At 47.1% G+C, this 15115-nt stretch overlaps 1 protein-coding gene across 6 annotated transcripts in view; it reads left to right on the top strand.

Annotated features, from left to right (window-relative positions):
• The window catches only part of SLC8A3 (solute carrier family 8 member A3), a 123857-nt gene extending 109369 nt beyond the window's left edge, over positions 1-14488 (top strand). For 2 of the 6 annotated variants that reach the window (XM_032593396.1, XM_032593393.1), the window contains exons 3-7: positions 3540-3557; positions 7492-7616; positions 8158-8257; positions 9908-10180; positions 12514-14488. In XM_032593396.1, coding sequence (XP_032449287.1) covers positions 3540-3557; positions 7492-7616; positions 8158-8257; positions 9908-10180; positions 12514-12890 — 893 coding nt within the window. In that variant the 3' untranslated portion in view covers positions 12891-14488. Of the gene's footprint in view, positions 1-3539; positions 3558-7491; positions 7617-8157; positions 8258-9904; positions 10181-12513 lie in introns of all 6 variants that reach the window. The other 4 variants (XM_032593392.1, XM_032593391.1, XM_032593395.1 and 1 more) reach the window with 2 other exon arrangements.
• The last annotated feature ends 627 nt before the right edge of the window (positions 14489-15115 follow it).

Raw genomic sequence — 15115 nt, 5'->3', positions numbered from 1 at the left:
CCCACTTGTTTTTCAAAAAAGGATGATTATTCTTCAGTTATTTCATATTCACATGACAGAGAGCAGCATAAAGCCTTTCATTCAAGGACAGTTGCTAAGAAATCCAGCAACTGTACTCCTGAAGGCTATCGACAGGTATGATTGATCAGTTTTCACTGTCTTCCGGGGACTCTCTCTGCAAATCTGACCAGTTCTATGTCCACCCAGGTCTGGATATGCCTAGTGTTCTAGAGACAAAAGCCATCTCCATCTTCCATTACTCATCTTCCCCTCGCCACCTGATAAGATGTCGCCATGAACCTGGCTTCCAGAGTGCAGGAAAAAAAAATCTCTAGTTCCATTGCTTAGATTATGTTCCTGCCGATCCTCCAGTTACTACTGCTGAGAATATTCTCAGAAATCGTCTCAACACCTGCCCTACCTCATTCCCACCTCCCTTGTATCCATTGTAAGCTAGTTTACAATGGCCTTAGATGTCTGCTGCATCTTCATGATTGGTTAGATGCAGCAGACATCTAAGGCCATTGTAAACTAGCTTAATCAATTTCCACAGTCTCTGCTACTTAGGTGCAAATGAAAGCAGCACAAATGATCAGGGTAGCTGGAAAGAAGGCAGTGGCTCCAGACAAGAAGAATGGGTTACAAGTCCACCCATGACTTTATTCCACCATTAAAGAGGCTTTTCTTTTCTGCCTCCCTAATAAACCCTGATCAACAGCAGGACAGAGAGTGACCCAAGATACACCTTGTGCTCTTCAAGAGACTCAGCCAAATGCAAAAATGCCTTTGTCTACTCTCCATTTGAGACTCTTCCACCACCCCCACCCCCTTTTCTGAACTGGGCTCTTTGTCCAACGAGATGTCAGCAAAGGCTTAGTGGAGCTTAGTCCTGGAGAGGGAGTAGGTGAGCAGGCAGGTATCCTCCAGATCTTCCCAGTGACCAAGATGCCAAAATGGAAGATGCCAATAGGAAATATGTGCATTTCCAGACGTGGTCTCTTGTCTAATTTCAGTTTCTTCAGATTTTCCCATATTTTGGCATTAGACCATAAGGTAAAAGGTCATACAACTTGATTGTCTAGACTCAGAATCAAATGAAAACCCATCCTGATTTTCAGAATTCCCTGGTGTTCTCAGTGTGAGAAGCTGTACAGTAGAAATTGCTTTTCATTATCACTGCTGCATGGGAGAGTCTCAGGCATTCAGAACAGCATAGACTTTGCATGGTCAAAATGACAATTGCATTACAAAAAAAAAAAAAAAAAAAAAAGCCTGTATTTGAAATAGCAGGTTCTATTCTTGGCAAACAAAACAGACTTGAGAGGTGAAATTAAATGCTCTAGACGAGCTAGAGTAGGGGAAAAGGGAGGATGAATAGGAAACACGGTTGCCCTGGCATAGAGTAAACACCCGAGTTCAGAAGTAGGCATCTGAGATCAACACTGAGCAGCATGGTCAAGGCTGTTGGGCCTGGACACTGAAAGCCTCATGTGGAAAGGATAGCATTCTCCCCCAGTCATAGGGCCTGTTCGTGCCCCCTCTTACCACATCAATGGGCTCACCCTGACAAGCTGCCCAGATGCTTCCAATTACTCACAGAACTATGCTATTTCCTGTATGTCCCTGGGGTATGTGGGCAGGGATAAATGATGCTCACCTGACCCTGGGGATCAATACAGGGGAAAGTTCAGCTGCAGATTCCCTCATCAGCAGCAGCAGGAAAAACACCCTGGAGGTATTATGTCACTCAGAATTGGCCTATCTGGATCTTGCTGACCCATCTATAACTGCTAAATGGAAAGTCTCAAATCATGTAGACAATGACCAGAGAGTAGTACAACTCTAGCTGACTGCAAGCCCTCTCACTGTGGTAGAGATGAGCCTGGTGTTGGGAGGGACATCTGAGTGAAAACCAGGGCATCAGGGACCTTTTTGGAAGAGCTACCCCTTGTCTTGCCAACATGGGTACACTAATGTGTTCAGGTTTCTGGTTTCCACTGGAACTTGGGGGCCAGGAGAGGCTCTTCCATGCAGATCCATAGAAGGAGCAGAATGAACAAGCTTTCTTGCTATCTATCTATCTATCTATCTGTCATCCTTCTATCTATCTCAATATAGCAAGGAGATTCACTCATCAATTACTCCCTTGGACTTCCATATGGGAGAAAGCAGAAAGTCGACCTGTTGGCCCTGTTTATGTACTGTAGAGATTCTTGATCCACATGTGTCTTCAGTGGTTGCAACTGTGCGATGATGGATCATAGACCTGAGTTGCCTTCCTAGAGATTTTTAGAGGAAACAATTCACAGACACCACCCCCACTCCTTCCTCAGCACCATCAGTCACCAGCTGTACCAAGACTATGTGGTAGGATGTGCCCAGACTTTTATTTGATAAGAGCTAGGGAGTGTGGGGCTGTGCTAAGACGCCAATGAGATGAAAATGTGGTATGTCACAAGAATTTTTTAACATAAGTACAGTCCAGGGGCTAGGGATGCCCTGTGTTAGGTACGTCTAACCCAGCTTCCCAGTCCATGTAGGGGCCTTGCTATTTGTCATCTTTCATCTACAAATAGCTTTCAGTATGACTCTGGTTTAGCCTGTCCTTTCTGGAACAAAAAGACCAGCATCCAGAGATGCAGCACCACTGGATCTATTACAATTGCCAAAATATGTGGCAAAAAACAAAGCTTTATTGAACACCTCCTAGTTGCAGTGACTTTGCTGGGCACAGGTGATACAAATGGTAGGAGTCCCTGGCCCTAACCTCCAGGCTGTATCTATAAAAAGATAAACCATTCAAAAAAATACTCTGCAGAACTTAGCTTTTCACTAGGTCATTCTTTGAGGGGAACTCAAAAGTTCTGGCCAGTGTGGTAGCTAGGAAGCTATTTGTGGCCATGGAAATGTCACAGTCCCTGAGAAGCTAAGCATGATCTGATTATAAGGTTAGGGATAGAAGCCGCGGGACTGAGCACTGTTCACTATTTTATGCCACTGCCCACACTGAACTCCTGTTCAAGCCCCAGGGTCATATTCTCCACTGACAAGCCAGCTACGCTGGCAAGGTTGCGACCTCTACAGTTTTCCTGGTAACTGGATTCTCATTCCTTCACAGATATGATATGACATGGTATATGATATGATACAATATGATAGCCTGATAACCTGATATAATAACCTGATTCCTTAGAAGATCATGAATGACCAACTCTGTCCCTGCTCCACTCAAATGGTCCTCCCATCCTCATTGCTTTTTCCCTTGTCCCCAGGAGTTACAGGGAAGGTCCGGGGGGAAAGTCAGGCTGCAGGGCTCTGGTGCTCAGCAGTCCCTCCAGTGGCTCATACCTCTTGCTGCTGCTGCTGTTGCGCATGCTCCAAATGCTGCCTTTTGCATGTGGCTGCAGAGCTCTCACCCACTAAGCTCACTGCTTTCCTTATACTGCTGCAACCACAAAGCCTGGGGACACTTTCAAGATGGGACCTTAATGCTCTTTCCTTTTCTTTCTTCCCCTTGTCTGGTATCCATTTGCAAACAGCGCTCCTGTTGTCTCCAGGTAAGAGGTGTCTTGCCCCATCTTTTCTACTTCTTGCCAGTGCCATTATTTAGTTTAAGACCAATGTCCTTTGATTTATTTAATAGGAACTGCGGGCTCGAGCTAACCTAACAAGTTCTCCTAAGGACTGAGAGGTTTATTTCCCTACTTGAAGTAATTGTGAGGAAGTTGACAATTCACTGAGCACCACTTTTGTCAGCGGATGTGGGTAAAGGCATAGCTGGTCTTCTCTAGGACCAGGAAGAGAGTTGAAACTTACCAAAGAGATAGTGGGTCAAGACTTCTGAGTCTTAATCATCTGTCATCTCATGTTGTGGGGCAGGAGCGGATAGGGTCATGTTGGGATTTGAAAGAAAATACTCTGATCTTGAGGGAACCGGGGAAAAACAACCAGGAGCTGCTGTGAGAACATGAAACGCACTTTTTAAAGAATCTGGAATTTTACTGATCCTGGAAATGTTGCATCTCATTACAGCTGAGACCTAAATTGCTAGAACTTTGGTTCATTTGTCATTTACCCTTGAAGTCACAGGTGCTGTGAACAAGAAGAAGAATTAGGATATGATGGGTGGTGGGGACAATTATCTGGCTGAAAATAGAAATCTTGGAGAATTTACTGTGGACATATTCGCATGCAGAATCTAGGTTCTATTGTAGGACATACACCTTCTTTGAGAGCATGCTTGCATCAGTGGAATCAGATCATAAACAACATCCAACTTCACGAGCAGATAGACAAGCATTTCCAGCATATCAGTAATACTCTAACTCTCAGTATAGACAGCGTGAGCTATACCAGATGTCTGAATGTAAGTTAAGATAACATTTTAAATTTCATCAGTTCTTTGAGCATGCAAAAAATTTTTAAGAGCATTTGAGAAGCAAAACAACTTACAGAATTCGCTAGTATTCAAAATTACATACAGGCTGCAGCCTGGTTTTGAGAAGGGGCAGTGTATATAGTAAGGACATTTGCCTTCTTGGCAGCCTTATACAAGAATAACAATATAAATAGGGAAACCCCTACATTTTTACTTTCTGGAAAAAAAATGACTCTAGCTTCCTTGGCCACTTGCTTCCTCTCTAGACCAGCAGGATAAGAACTACCTCTGACTCCATATTTTCCACTATTCCCCCAGGGTATTAATGCCATGGCATTGGGAGTTACTTCTCCACTTACCTTCTTGCCTGAGAAGGTGTTTGAGCTTCTTTGTTACAACTCTTGCTTCTATGCACCCCCACCGCCAACCACACACATACGCACACAACAAAGTTTGTGATTTAATTTAGGCTTTCTTGTACTTTTAACATATTTGTTAAAATACCAGTAGAAACTGAAATGGGAAAAGAAGGTGTCACTTTCTAGATCTTTCAGTCTGTAAACTTTTCATTTAGGAGCCCGTGGTTAGACTTAAAATTCAGGGTAAATCTCCAATTCTTGTTTCAGTTTTCCTGGGTGGACAGGCAAACATGGTTCACAATGCCTGGTGGTGAAAGATGGAGAGTAGATACGCTTCGTTCTGAGCTACCCCGCCCAGCTCAGGAACCTGGGAGTGAGGGCATTAGTTACATCGCCCCATTTCTTCCTGAGGATGCCTGTAGAGCATTCACAACATCTATTCTTGTCTGGCCTGGCAAGCTCTTTGTTCCTCCAATATTTGTTCGATCTTTCATCCTATTCATATTCTCTCTCTATCACTCTCTCTCTCTTCCCCCTCTCCCTTTTCTGAGATCTGAGAGTTTGTTCAGTCAGCCCAAATGTCAAAATCACCTATCATTTATTCTCTTCACTTGAAATTCTCAGTAATTACATCAACAAATTATCAGAATCATTATGGTCTTTTAGATTTGAGACTTATCACTCTCTCAAGAAATTAATTTAAATGTAAAGGAATGATAATTATAAAAATAGGAAAAGGCAGGAATTACTACCAAACCAAGACACTAAATCAGAGTTGATTTAAAGGCATGTGAATCAATCACTTAACCGATCTATATGGAGTACCTCTGTGGAGCTATGGGAGAGCCAAAGATAAAGGATTGGTATTTGTCAAAGAGATTTTTGCAAAAAGCCAGATGGAAAAACTGACTATCACCACAGGGGTGGACAGGTCAGTAGGTAGATCAATATCCTGCCAGATGGATGTAGTGCCAGATTGATAGCTAGACAAGGGGTTAGACAGGTACATTTATATGTCACTGGAGAGCTCATTATATTGGTATAATAAAGTTCTTGTGGCACATGTAAAGTATGACATGGGGGAATTGGGGAGGGAGGAATAGAATAATGCGGTCACTGCTAGGATAGCCATTGTGATATGGTGCCAAAATGTAAAGTCGAGGGAAAAAAAGTACTCATGGTTTTAAAGAATCTGTAAGTCTTTTCCTAAAGTGGCTTGCAGTCTGGCTTCTAGGATCACTGACTTCATAGCCAGAACCCTGGATGCACCCAGATTTACCTTCATAATTAACTCATTAAAAACTCAGAATCAATGAATTGAATAAAATCAGGCTGCTAGAGGGTGTCTGTTTACTTAGAAATAGACAGGACATTGATCCTGGAGAAATAATTGCTTCCGAAAGCCGTCACCAACACTACCGGGAGGACAGCACCACGGACAGCTCCCAAACATTTTGGGATTGCCTTCTGTGTTTGTTGCCAGAAGCACTGAGTAAAACAGCCAGCTCAGGAATCGTCCACATACTTTCTTACCATCTTCATTCACAACAACTAAGAAAATCCTTATGTAAAACAGCCTCTCTGGTAACTTATACTCTTGGCTTATCGTCTTTCCGGTGAATTCCTTTCCTTGCAACTTCAAGAGCTCGAGTCTCACCTGTCCCTACTCTTCAGCGATTCCCAAGTTAGAGAGAAAAGAAGACCTCCCTGGCCTCTGACCCACTTTGTCCTTGAGATTATCCAAGGACCAAAGGATTTCTGTAGGAGATTCACTGTGTGGAATGAAAGCAATTAAGGAACTCAATAAAAGAATTAATTGCATGTAAGAATGTGGACTTGGAAGGAAAGATGTTGAAATGATCTCTGAAAGAAACAGGCTGCCAAGAGCAATTTCCTAATCAAAGGGGAATAAAAAGATTCAATCTCTATTTCACTCTAATCCAGAAAACATGTCTTCATGGTGAAGTGGTCTCAAAATGGACTCACCAGCTGAAGTGGAAAATTTTTCCCACCATTCAACATGAGAAGGGACCACTGGTAAATGAGTCAAGATGCTGAGGGATACAGGGAATGCCTCAAAAGAAAGTAAAGGAAGAGCTTCCTTTGGGTTTTGATTGAACAAGTATTTCTGTTCCAGAAGAAATGGGCCTGGTTCCTACAGAAATCCTGGGGATCTTTCATTGGAAAATCATGAAATCTTTCAGGAAATCTTCCCAAGTTCTCATTATGAGGATGACATTCACTTGTATGGAGTGTAGATATTCCTCCTTTCTCCTTTATAGAGGGCACAACCCCAGTGGTGTTGGAAACAGATGTTAATGGGAACCAGTAGACATACCCTTTGGATTAACGTGTGGTTCTGACCCCCAAGAATTTTTACATTAAGTAGTTGAACGGTCAGGCCCAGTAATTCAAAACTGTTAAAGCCTTTTGTTCCCAACTCTCCAATATCTCACCAGATGACATGGTGACTTTACTAGGTGCTGTTTCTCCGAAGGTCTTTGGGTCAGGTTGCTCACCCAGGTATAAAATGGAAATAGGAATGTTTATCCCAGGCCTGAAAGGGACCCTCTCATGGTCTGATGGCTATAAAATGTTCAGCATGGTGTAGAAAGAGTCACTAAAAAGTACACAAAGGACCCATTCTCAAGAGCAGTTTGCTTTGTGCCCACTACCCAAGCCTCACACTCTGACCTTTAGACTCCTAGGGAGTGGCGAATGTGCTAAAGCTAGTCTGATTTTGTTTTGTTGCAGAGGTGACAGACAGGAAGCTGACTGTGGAGGAAGAGGAGGCCAAGAGGATAGCAGAAATGGGAAAGCCAGTACTGGGCGAACACCCCAAACTAGAGGTCATCATTGAAGAGTCCTTTGAGTTCAAGGTCAGGCTATAAGTGAGCTCAAATTGAATAATAGGGTAATGTGGTGGGAGATAGAAGTTCTGTTCCAGTTTCACCACTGAATGTGTGAAGTTGAAACTGAACAAATCATTTAACCACCCAGGGCCAGTCTCCCCATTTGTAACATGGAATGAATAGTGCTGGCCATTTAGATCCTAGGAATATTGGGAGGAAACAACATATAGAATAAATGGGCTATAAAGCCCCTGGATGTATTATCACTATTGTTAACTGCATTTTAAAAACAGAAATTCTAAAATTTTCTGCTCCGGGGCACAGTTTATTGATCTCATTACCGTTACGCTCTACTGTATTGCTCTAAGTATCCAATATCCGTCATCACAACCAAAGAAAAGGGAAGTGGAAAGACTGACCCAGCAGATATCATCCAAGGCCATTACTTTGAGAATCCATGTAGACATGCCTGGAATGCAAGACATTTTCCATTCCCTTGAAGCACCAGACTCTTCAACAGTTCTGAGCGTTCTAATCTCATGATTCCAAGTTTTTCTCTCCCTGACAGAATACGGTGGACAAACTGATCAAGAAGACAAACCTGGCCATGGTTGTGGGGACCCATTCCTGGAGGGACCAGTTCATGGAGGCCATCACTGTCAGTGCAGGTAAGAGGGTCTCAAGACGGGCACTAGCCTCACTGGGAGAAGCAGGCAACACCAGAGAAGGGAGAACACAGCCCCATCAGCAGCTACCAATTTCTGGGAAGGCTTCTGTGCCCCAGCTCTAGTCCTTGATGTTCGCCTGTTTCACTGGGTCACTTTGGAAAAGAATCATGGGGTAGCTAAAAAAGCATGGCTATTTCTGGTTTCAAATCCTGGCTCCACTGTGTGACCTGGAACAAGTTATCCTCCCTGAACCACAATTCCCTCATTCAAAAAAGGAACCATTTCGACCTTTCTCAGCAAAGTAAATAGAATGATGGCATCTGGTACCAACACAAACTGATTAAAATCCTGTTTCCATTATTACTTCCTCTCATTACTTTGGTCCTCCTTTTCTGTAAAATAGGGGAATCTTCTGATTAGACATGTGGGGGTCCGGAGTTTGTAAAATCTATGCCTTGATTTCTGACAGACCTCCACCCTGGATGATTCCAGACCTCTCCTTTGGCATGTACTGACAGATTCCCTCAGTGGTGGCCCACAGCACAGCCAGGGTCCCAGGCAAGGTCTCACCGCCACCGCCAATAGCGCCTCCTGGCATCACCAAGGCCCCCTTGTACTGCCCAGCTCCACCAGCCTTGTCTGCTTTTGTGAGGCTTTGCTGTCATAGCAACAACCCACAGGGTCATATCCCTAAGGCCCCAGAGCCAGAGCAGAAGTACAGCCAGGATGACAGGGTGGCTGTGGCCGCGGCTGCCCCACTTTTCATGTCGCCCGCTTCAGATACTCCCAGTTTCCTCTCTGGTGACCTTGCTTTGACCCTACAGAGACAATAAACAGAGTATAGGCCACGTCATGTAACCCCCTCCTTTCTCAGACGGGGGAACTGAGGTTCAGAAACAAGAGGTGATTTACTCCCAGCTTATGGATTCTCTTCCTGGCAAAGCTGTGACTGGAACTCAAGTGTCCTAACTCCTGCTCTTTCACAACCCAGCTTCCTCCGATGGTGTCAAAACCTTACAGAGGTTGCCCTGGACAAGGTGCCAGCGTGCCTCAGCGCATCCTCTTCTCCCAGACTGCTGAATGGGCAACTCTGCCCACATTTCCTGGCAAGGACCACGGGGCCCATGCCTGCTCTGTCCCATGGGATATTTGGAGGATGGCGCGGGCTCTCTGGTACGCCTGCCTGATCTGGAATGACAGCCGCCCCTCTGGGGACGGATAACAACCAGAACCACGAGGTTATTGCAGCAGTCCAGCGAAGAGGGGACACACAGCTGATGTCGCTGTTCTTCACGCAGGCAACCTGATGCAGCCGGCTCCACCCTCCTCTCCTTCATTGCCTTGGCCCTCCTGTGTTCTTCCCCCAGTCTCTTTCTCTCTCTCTCCCTTTTCTCCCTATTCCCCTGTCCTCTGTTTCCCAGTCTCCCGCGGTGCCCTGCATTCACATTGACCAGTGGGGCACCCCAACTCAGGTCCCGTTTCCCAGCTGTTTTCTGGTGCCCGTGCCCTGGCCCACACCACTCCTCAGGAGAGAGCTGAGGTCTCCTGCCAGGCAGTAATGCTTGTCATGTGGGTTGACTCGACTTCCTCATGAGTGGGGATCTGACCTTGCTGCCCTCTCCTGGGCCTGTTTTCTCTTGTCTCCAGCAGGGGACGAGGATGAGGACGAGTCAGGAGAGGAGAGGCTGCCATCCTGCTTTGACTACGTCATGCACTTTCTGACGGTCTTCTGGAAGGTGCTGTTTGCCTGCGTGCCCCCCACAGAGTACTGCCATGGCTGGGCCTGCTTCGTTGTGTCCATTCTCATCATTGGCATGCTCACAGCCATAATCGGGGACCTGGCCTCCCACTTCGGCTGCACCATTGGCCTCAAGGACTCAGTCACGGCTGTTGTGTTTGTGGCATTCGGCACCTCTGTGCCAGGTAAGAGTGAGGGGTGCTCGGGTTTGCAAAGAGGATATTACCAGGGTCAGGTGACCCCTACACTTTGCCTCATTATCTTCCTTGCTGTCTCAGATCTGAGCTTAACAGAGCCTCTGCCCCCTAAGGTGCACAAAAGTCAAAGGGATTCCTGATGATATTGCCAATGAGGGCTAACGTTTCTTGAGTACTTCTGATGCGTCACCCACTGTGTATGCTAAGCAGTTGACATGTTTTATCCCTGTGATGCTCACCAAAACCCTATTTACTAGACATAGTTGTCATCCCCACATGACGGATGAGAAAACCGCGGCGCACAGAGTTAAGTTAACTGCCCATGTAAGTGGTCCACTCTCTTAACCTCCACGTTGTAGGAGCGCCGCAAACAACGTAATTCAAAGAACATAGATTCTGCTCTTCTTCCATTTCCCTCTGGCGGTCTCTGAGATAGAAGTTTGGCCCAGTTGAAGATGCCACGTTCGAAACGTTTCCAAGCATTCTTGGCCTCCTCCCTTCGAGGGACACCTGTGGGGTACAAAGTGTCTCCTGGCGGCACAGGAGAGGCAGCTTTAGTGAGCTGTTGTCCTTGCATGTGATGAATTACACCTTCTTTTTTTCTCTTATAAACACCCAAAGGCGAACAGGAACAGGCATGAATTTATTCATTCATTAGACAAATATTTACTGAGCCCGAGGCAGGGCAGACGTGCTCCCCTCTCTGAGTGGAGTCCGTCAGCTAGTGACAGAAACCGCACTCAGCTACTGCAATTGAAACCATCTCGATAAGTTCAATGAAGGGCAAGTAGAGGTGCTGTGCCAGCATAAAACAGGGGGCCTGGGCTGGATCAGGGATGGCTTCCAAGAGAGGCTTATGGAAGCTGGGCTGGAATGACAAGGAGCAGTTAGTAGGCAGAGGGCTGTGTTAGCTTCGGCTTCTTACTTGGTTCAGTTGGGTGTCCAAGGCATCTGAACCTGAACTCCTGCCAGGGTGCCTCCCCATCGCCACAGCAAGGAAGAGAGAGCATCCTCTGACAAGCGGGTTCGGCTGAGTCCCATCAGACAGGACCTTGCTGGCTGGACCTAGGGAACCCCTTCCCAGACTGAGAGAACACATCCTTTTGGAGGGTAGCTAAATTGACATCACCCTCCAGGAAAACCTCTTCCCCAAGCCCCAGCACAGAGCAGTGGGATTATGTCTACATTAGTGATGCAAGAGATTTGGCTCTCCTGGAAATGTGTTGGGTGGTGGGAAATTAGACAGATGATCCATGGAAGGCTTTGTGGAGGAGATACCCTGTGATCTCTGTTCTCCGGGCCTCCGGGGACTGGAACCATCAGAGGGGAAGGAGAAGAACTATCACAGGGGAAAAGGAACACATGTGGGAAGAAAGTGCAGAGGATCAGAGGTGAAAAATCAAGGTCATAGGCAAGAAAAGGCAAGAGGTTTTCTCTAGGAGATCTGAGAAAATTGGCAACAAGGAGGCAAGCTGGGACAAGCGGGCAAGGAGGGAGCTTGGGGCACTTCCAAGTCCTTGCAGTTGGTCCAGGGAGCAGCTGGCAGCATTAGGGGCTTGAAAAAGGTTATGTGATGGTGCGCTTCGCTGATTTCGTGGCTTGGCCTGAAACTCTCTGGATGAAGGATGACGATAGACAGAGGACCCTTCCATGAGGTTTTTAGGGCCAAATGTCTTGTTAATTTCCCATGTGACCTTGGGTAGATTCCTTGACCCTTATTTTCCTTACCTGTGAAGTAAAAGGGTGGCTAGATGTCCCTGACAGTCCTTCCAATGCCTACAATCCATGCCAGCATCTGAAGTCAAACAGCTTGAGGGGCTCTGTGCCCCACATACTAACTACAAAGGCAGAGCCCTGTCTTTGAGCCCATACCTCACGGTTCCCTGGCATGTCCTCTGTCCCCGTAAATCCAGCACCTAACACACTGCTGAGTCCGGGGGCATCGGGTCACGACTGTGTTCCGTGAGAATGCCCCACGTGATGGTTATAATCAGGCATCTACACAAAGCAGCTTCCCAGGAGGCCAAGGTTGCCTGGGGGAGATGGTGGGATAGCAAACTCCCCTTACTAAAAAAATAACCCCAAAGGAACAGCAAGCCCACTCAGTAAATATCAGCACCAGCAGGCCCTTAGGGACCTTTCACACTCCAGCAGATGAGGAACCTGAAGCCCAGAGAAGTGAGGTAACTTGTCCAAGGCCACACAGCCTGTTCATGACAGAGCCCTTGCCTCTCCTTCCTGAGCTCAGACTTCTGGACACACAGGTGGGCCCTCCGCGTCTCAGGCTCCTTCCAGCTCCTGCTGTCTCTGCCCTTTTCCAGATATGTTTGCCAGCAAAGCCGCTGCCATCCAGGATATGTACTCAGATGCCTCCATCGGCAACGTCACGGGCAGCAACGCCATCAACGTCTTCCTGGGCATCGGCCTGGCCTGGTCCGTGGCCGCCATCTACTGGGCCCTGCAGGGACAAGAGTTCTACGTGTCCGCCGGCACGCTGGCCTTCTCCGTCACCCTCTTCACCATCTTCGCGTTCGTGTGCGTCAGTGTGCTCCTGTACCGTCGGCGGCCCCACCTGGGCGGGGAGCTGGGCGGCCCTCGTGGCTGCAAGCTGGCCACAACGTGGCTCTTTGTGAGCCTGTGGCTCCTCTACATACTCTTTGCCACGCTGGAGGCCTACTGCTACATCAGGGGGTTCTGAGCCACAGCGCGGGGCCTCCGCAGCGCAGGCCCCGGACTCCTCCTGAGAGAAGGGCGCTTCGCCCCCCTCTCTGGGTGAGCAGCCCCCGCAGAGGCAGGGGCCCAGCCCCAGGAACCTCACCCGACCCAGGCCCCGGCCGCGGACTGAAAGGGCAGAGTCTTGACCAACCGAACAGAGTGGAGGAAACACCCACTTTACAAAGTATTTAATTCAGTACAAACCAACAACAGCAACAAATCCACCGCCTCTCCATCTTCCCACCCATGTCCCCGACCCACCGCAAAGGTCAGAGCCTCTCACCGCCTTTGGATTATTCCTTTGCTTCTCCTTCCCTGGGGACAGGGCGTCCGTCCCCTGTCTGTCCGGTCCCGCTCATCCCTGCTCTCTGATTTGGCTGGCCAGGATGGAAATGAGGCCTATCCGTGTGGCTGCTTTGGGGCTCCCTTTTCGTTTCATGGTATTGTTGCGGTTGCTTTCGTTTTCATTTTCCCGTCAGGTGTTGCTCACTGTTTGTTCGTTGTGTCTTTTCTTTCTGAAGTCAGTAACAGGTGCTGTGAAGGAGCTTGTGGTCTGAGCCGACAGGTAGAGGCAAGGATTCTCACCCTCACTCTCTCCCTCTTGCTGGGTCTCTCGGCTTCATCGGGGTCCTGCCCCCCAGGCTCCTTTTCTTCTGAGCGGGAGAGTGAGGGTGTTTGGGTGGAAGTATGTTTGCACACCTACGCGGGGCGCGGAAGAACGGGCTCGGCCTGAGATGGGGGCAGGAGGAGCCTTATGTGCTTATGTCCAGATCCAGTTTAAAACACAAGGTCATGGTTCCCTTCCCTGCCTTTCCAGTTGATTCTGTCCGCCTCGCTGTGTCTGCCGTGTCCGTGTCTTTATGTTTATCCTTCTGCAGGAAGACCCGCCAAGCAGGAGATGCGGGACAAAAATAGGAATGGTATGTGATGACAGAGGAGGGCAGCTGGGGAAACAAAAGGAGTAGATGGCTTCTCGAGTATCTTTGGCTTCGCATCGGAGCAGAGAAGAGCTGTCCACCTAGCGAGATCTTTAAGAGGAAAGATTGTATTTAAAATGTCAGTGCTTCGGAGAAATGTCAGTTTCACCACCCCCTTGCTCTCTAACATGCCACACCAAGAGGTCTGACTGTATTTCTCGAGGTAATGCAAAAACTTAGAGGTTGGTAAGAAAACAAGGGGCTCCTTCCACCTCTCCTGGACCCTCCGGTCACGTCTGAGAGCATTTTCTCAAGAGAAGAACTGGAATTTCTCATCTCTCCCACATTCCTGCTTGTTTTTAAACCTCACGAAGCTCTTTTTCCAGCCTGTGGGCTGTTTCTTGCCCCAGTAAAGAGGAATCTTAGTTGTTGTCATCCCATGGAGACTGGGTTTATAGAAAAAGAGATTGCCGTGGCCTACAGACCTTTTCCCAACCAATTTGAAAAGGACCTGGCTTTAAAACACACACACGCGTGCGCACACACACACACATGAACACACATATGAAATCATCACAAAACTGCCCACAGATCTTTAGGCTTTCTGCATTGACATAAATACATTTTTTAAGGGGGAAAAAAAAGAAATTAAAAAACACCTGTTTAATTTTAAACACATTTTTTTAAGAAAAAAATAACTAAAAAAGAAACAGTGCTCATGTCATAAGCTATGTTGACAGTTGCCAGTGGAAATGTTGGGTTGGTTTAAAAAAAAAATAAAAGCTATACTTATATCTCTCTAAATACAGCTTGCTTCTCCCATGTTTCTTCAGGAAAAGGTCCAGGGGGCCACGTGGGGTTTCTTCTGGAGCAGATGTGGTTGAGGTGAAAGTGTCTTCTATTTGTATCTCCTGTTGGCATCTGTTGTCCCCTCAGATGCCGGTGTGGCAGACCCAGTATTTTTAAAGCAAAAAATCCTTCAGGGAAATGCCACCTGTCAGAAGCTAGACGTTTGGACACTGGGGTACAGAGGTAGCAGAACTGTGGTGATTACAGGAAAGAGCCTTTTGAATCAGAGAGGCATGGTGGGGCAGGAGTCCAGCCGGGCAAACGGCGCCCTGCATTGATTACCAAGAGGCACATTCGTTCATGCGTTTACTCGTCGCCCATTCCACAGGTGGATTTTGAACACCTTCTATGCACCGATCTACACTCTGGTGATACAAGGAAGACCTTAAGCAACTCATAGTCCAGAGGGGGAGGTAACACTTTTTTAACCAAGACTCTTTTG

Source organism: Lynx canadensis, chromosome B3 (genome assembly GCF_007474595.2).
Source record: "Lynx canadensis isolate LIC74 chromosome B3, mLynCan4.pri.v2, whole genome shotgun sequence".
Taxonomy (NCBI): domain Eukaryota; kingdom Metazoa; phylum Chordata; class Mammalia; order Carnivora; family Felidae; genus Lynx; species Lynx canadensis.
The sequence above is the reverse complement of the archived record's forward strand: the minus strand, read 5'-3'. Positions and strand labels throughout refer to the sequence as shown.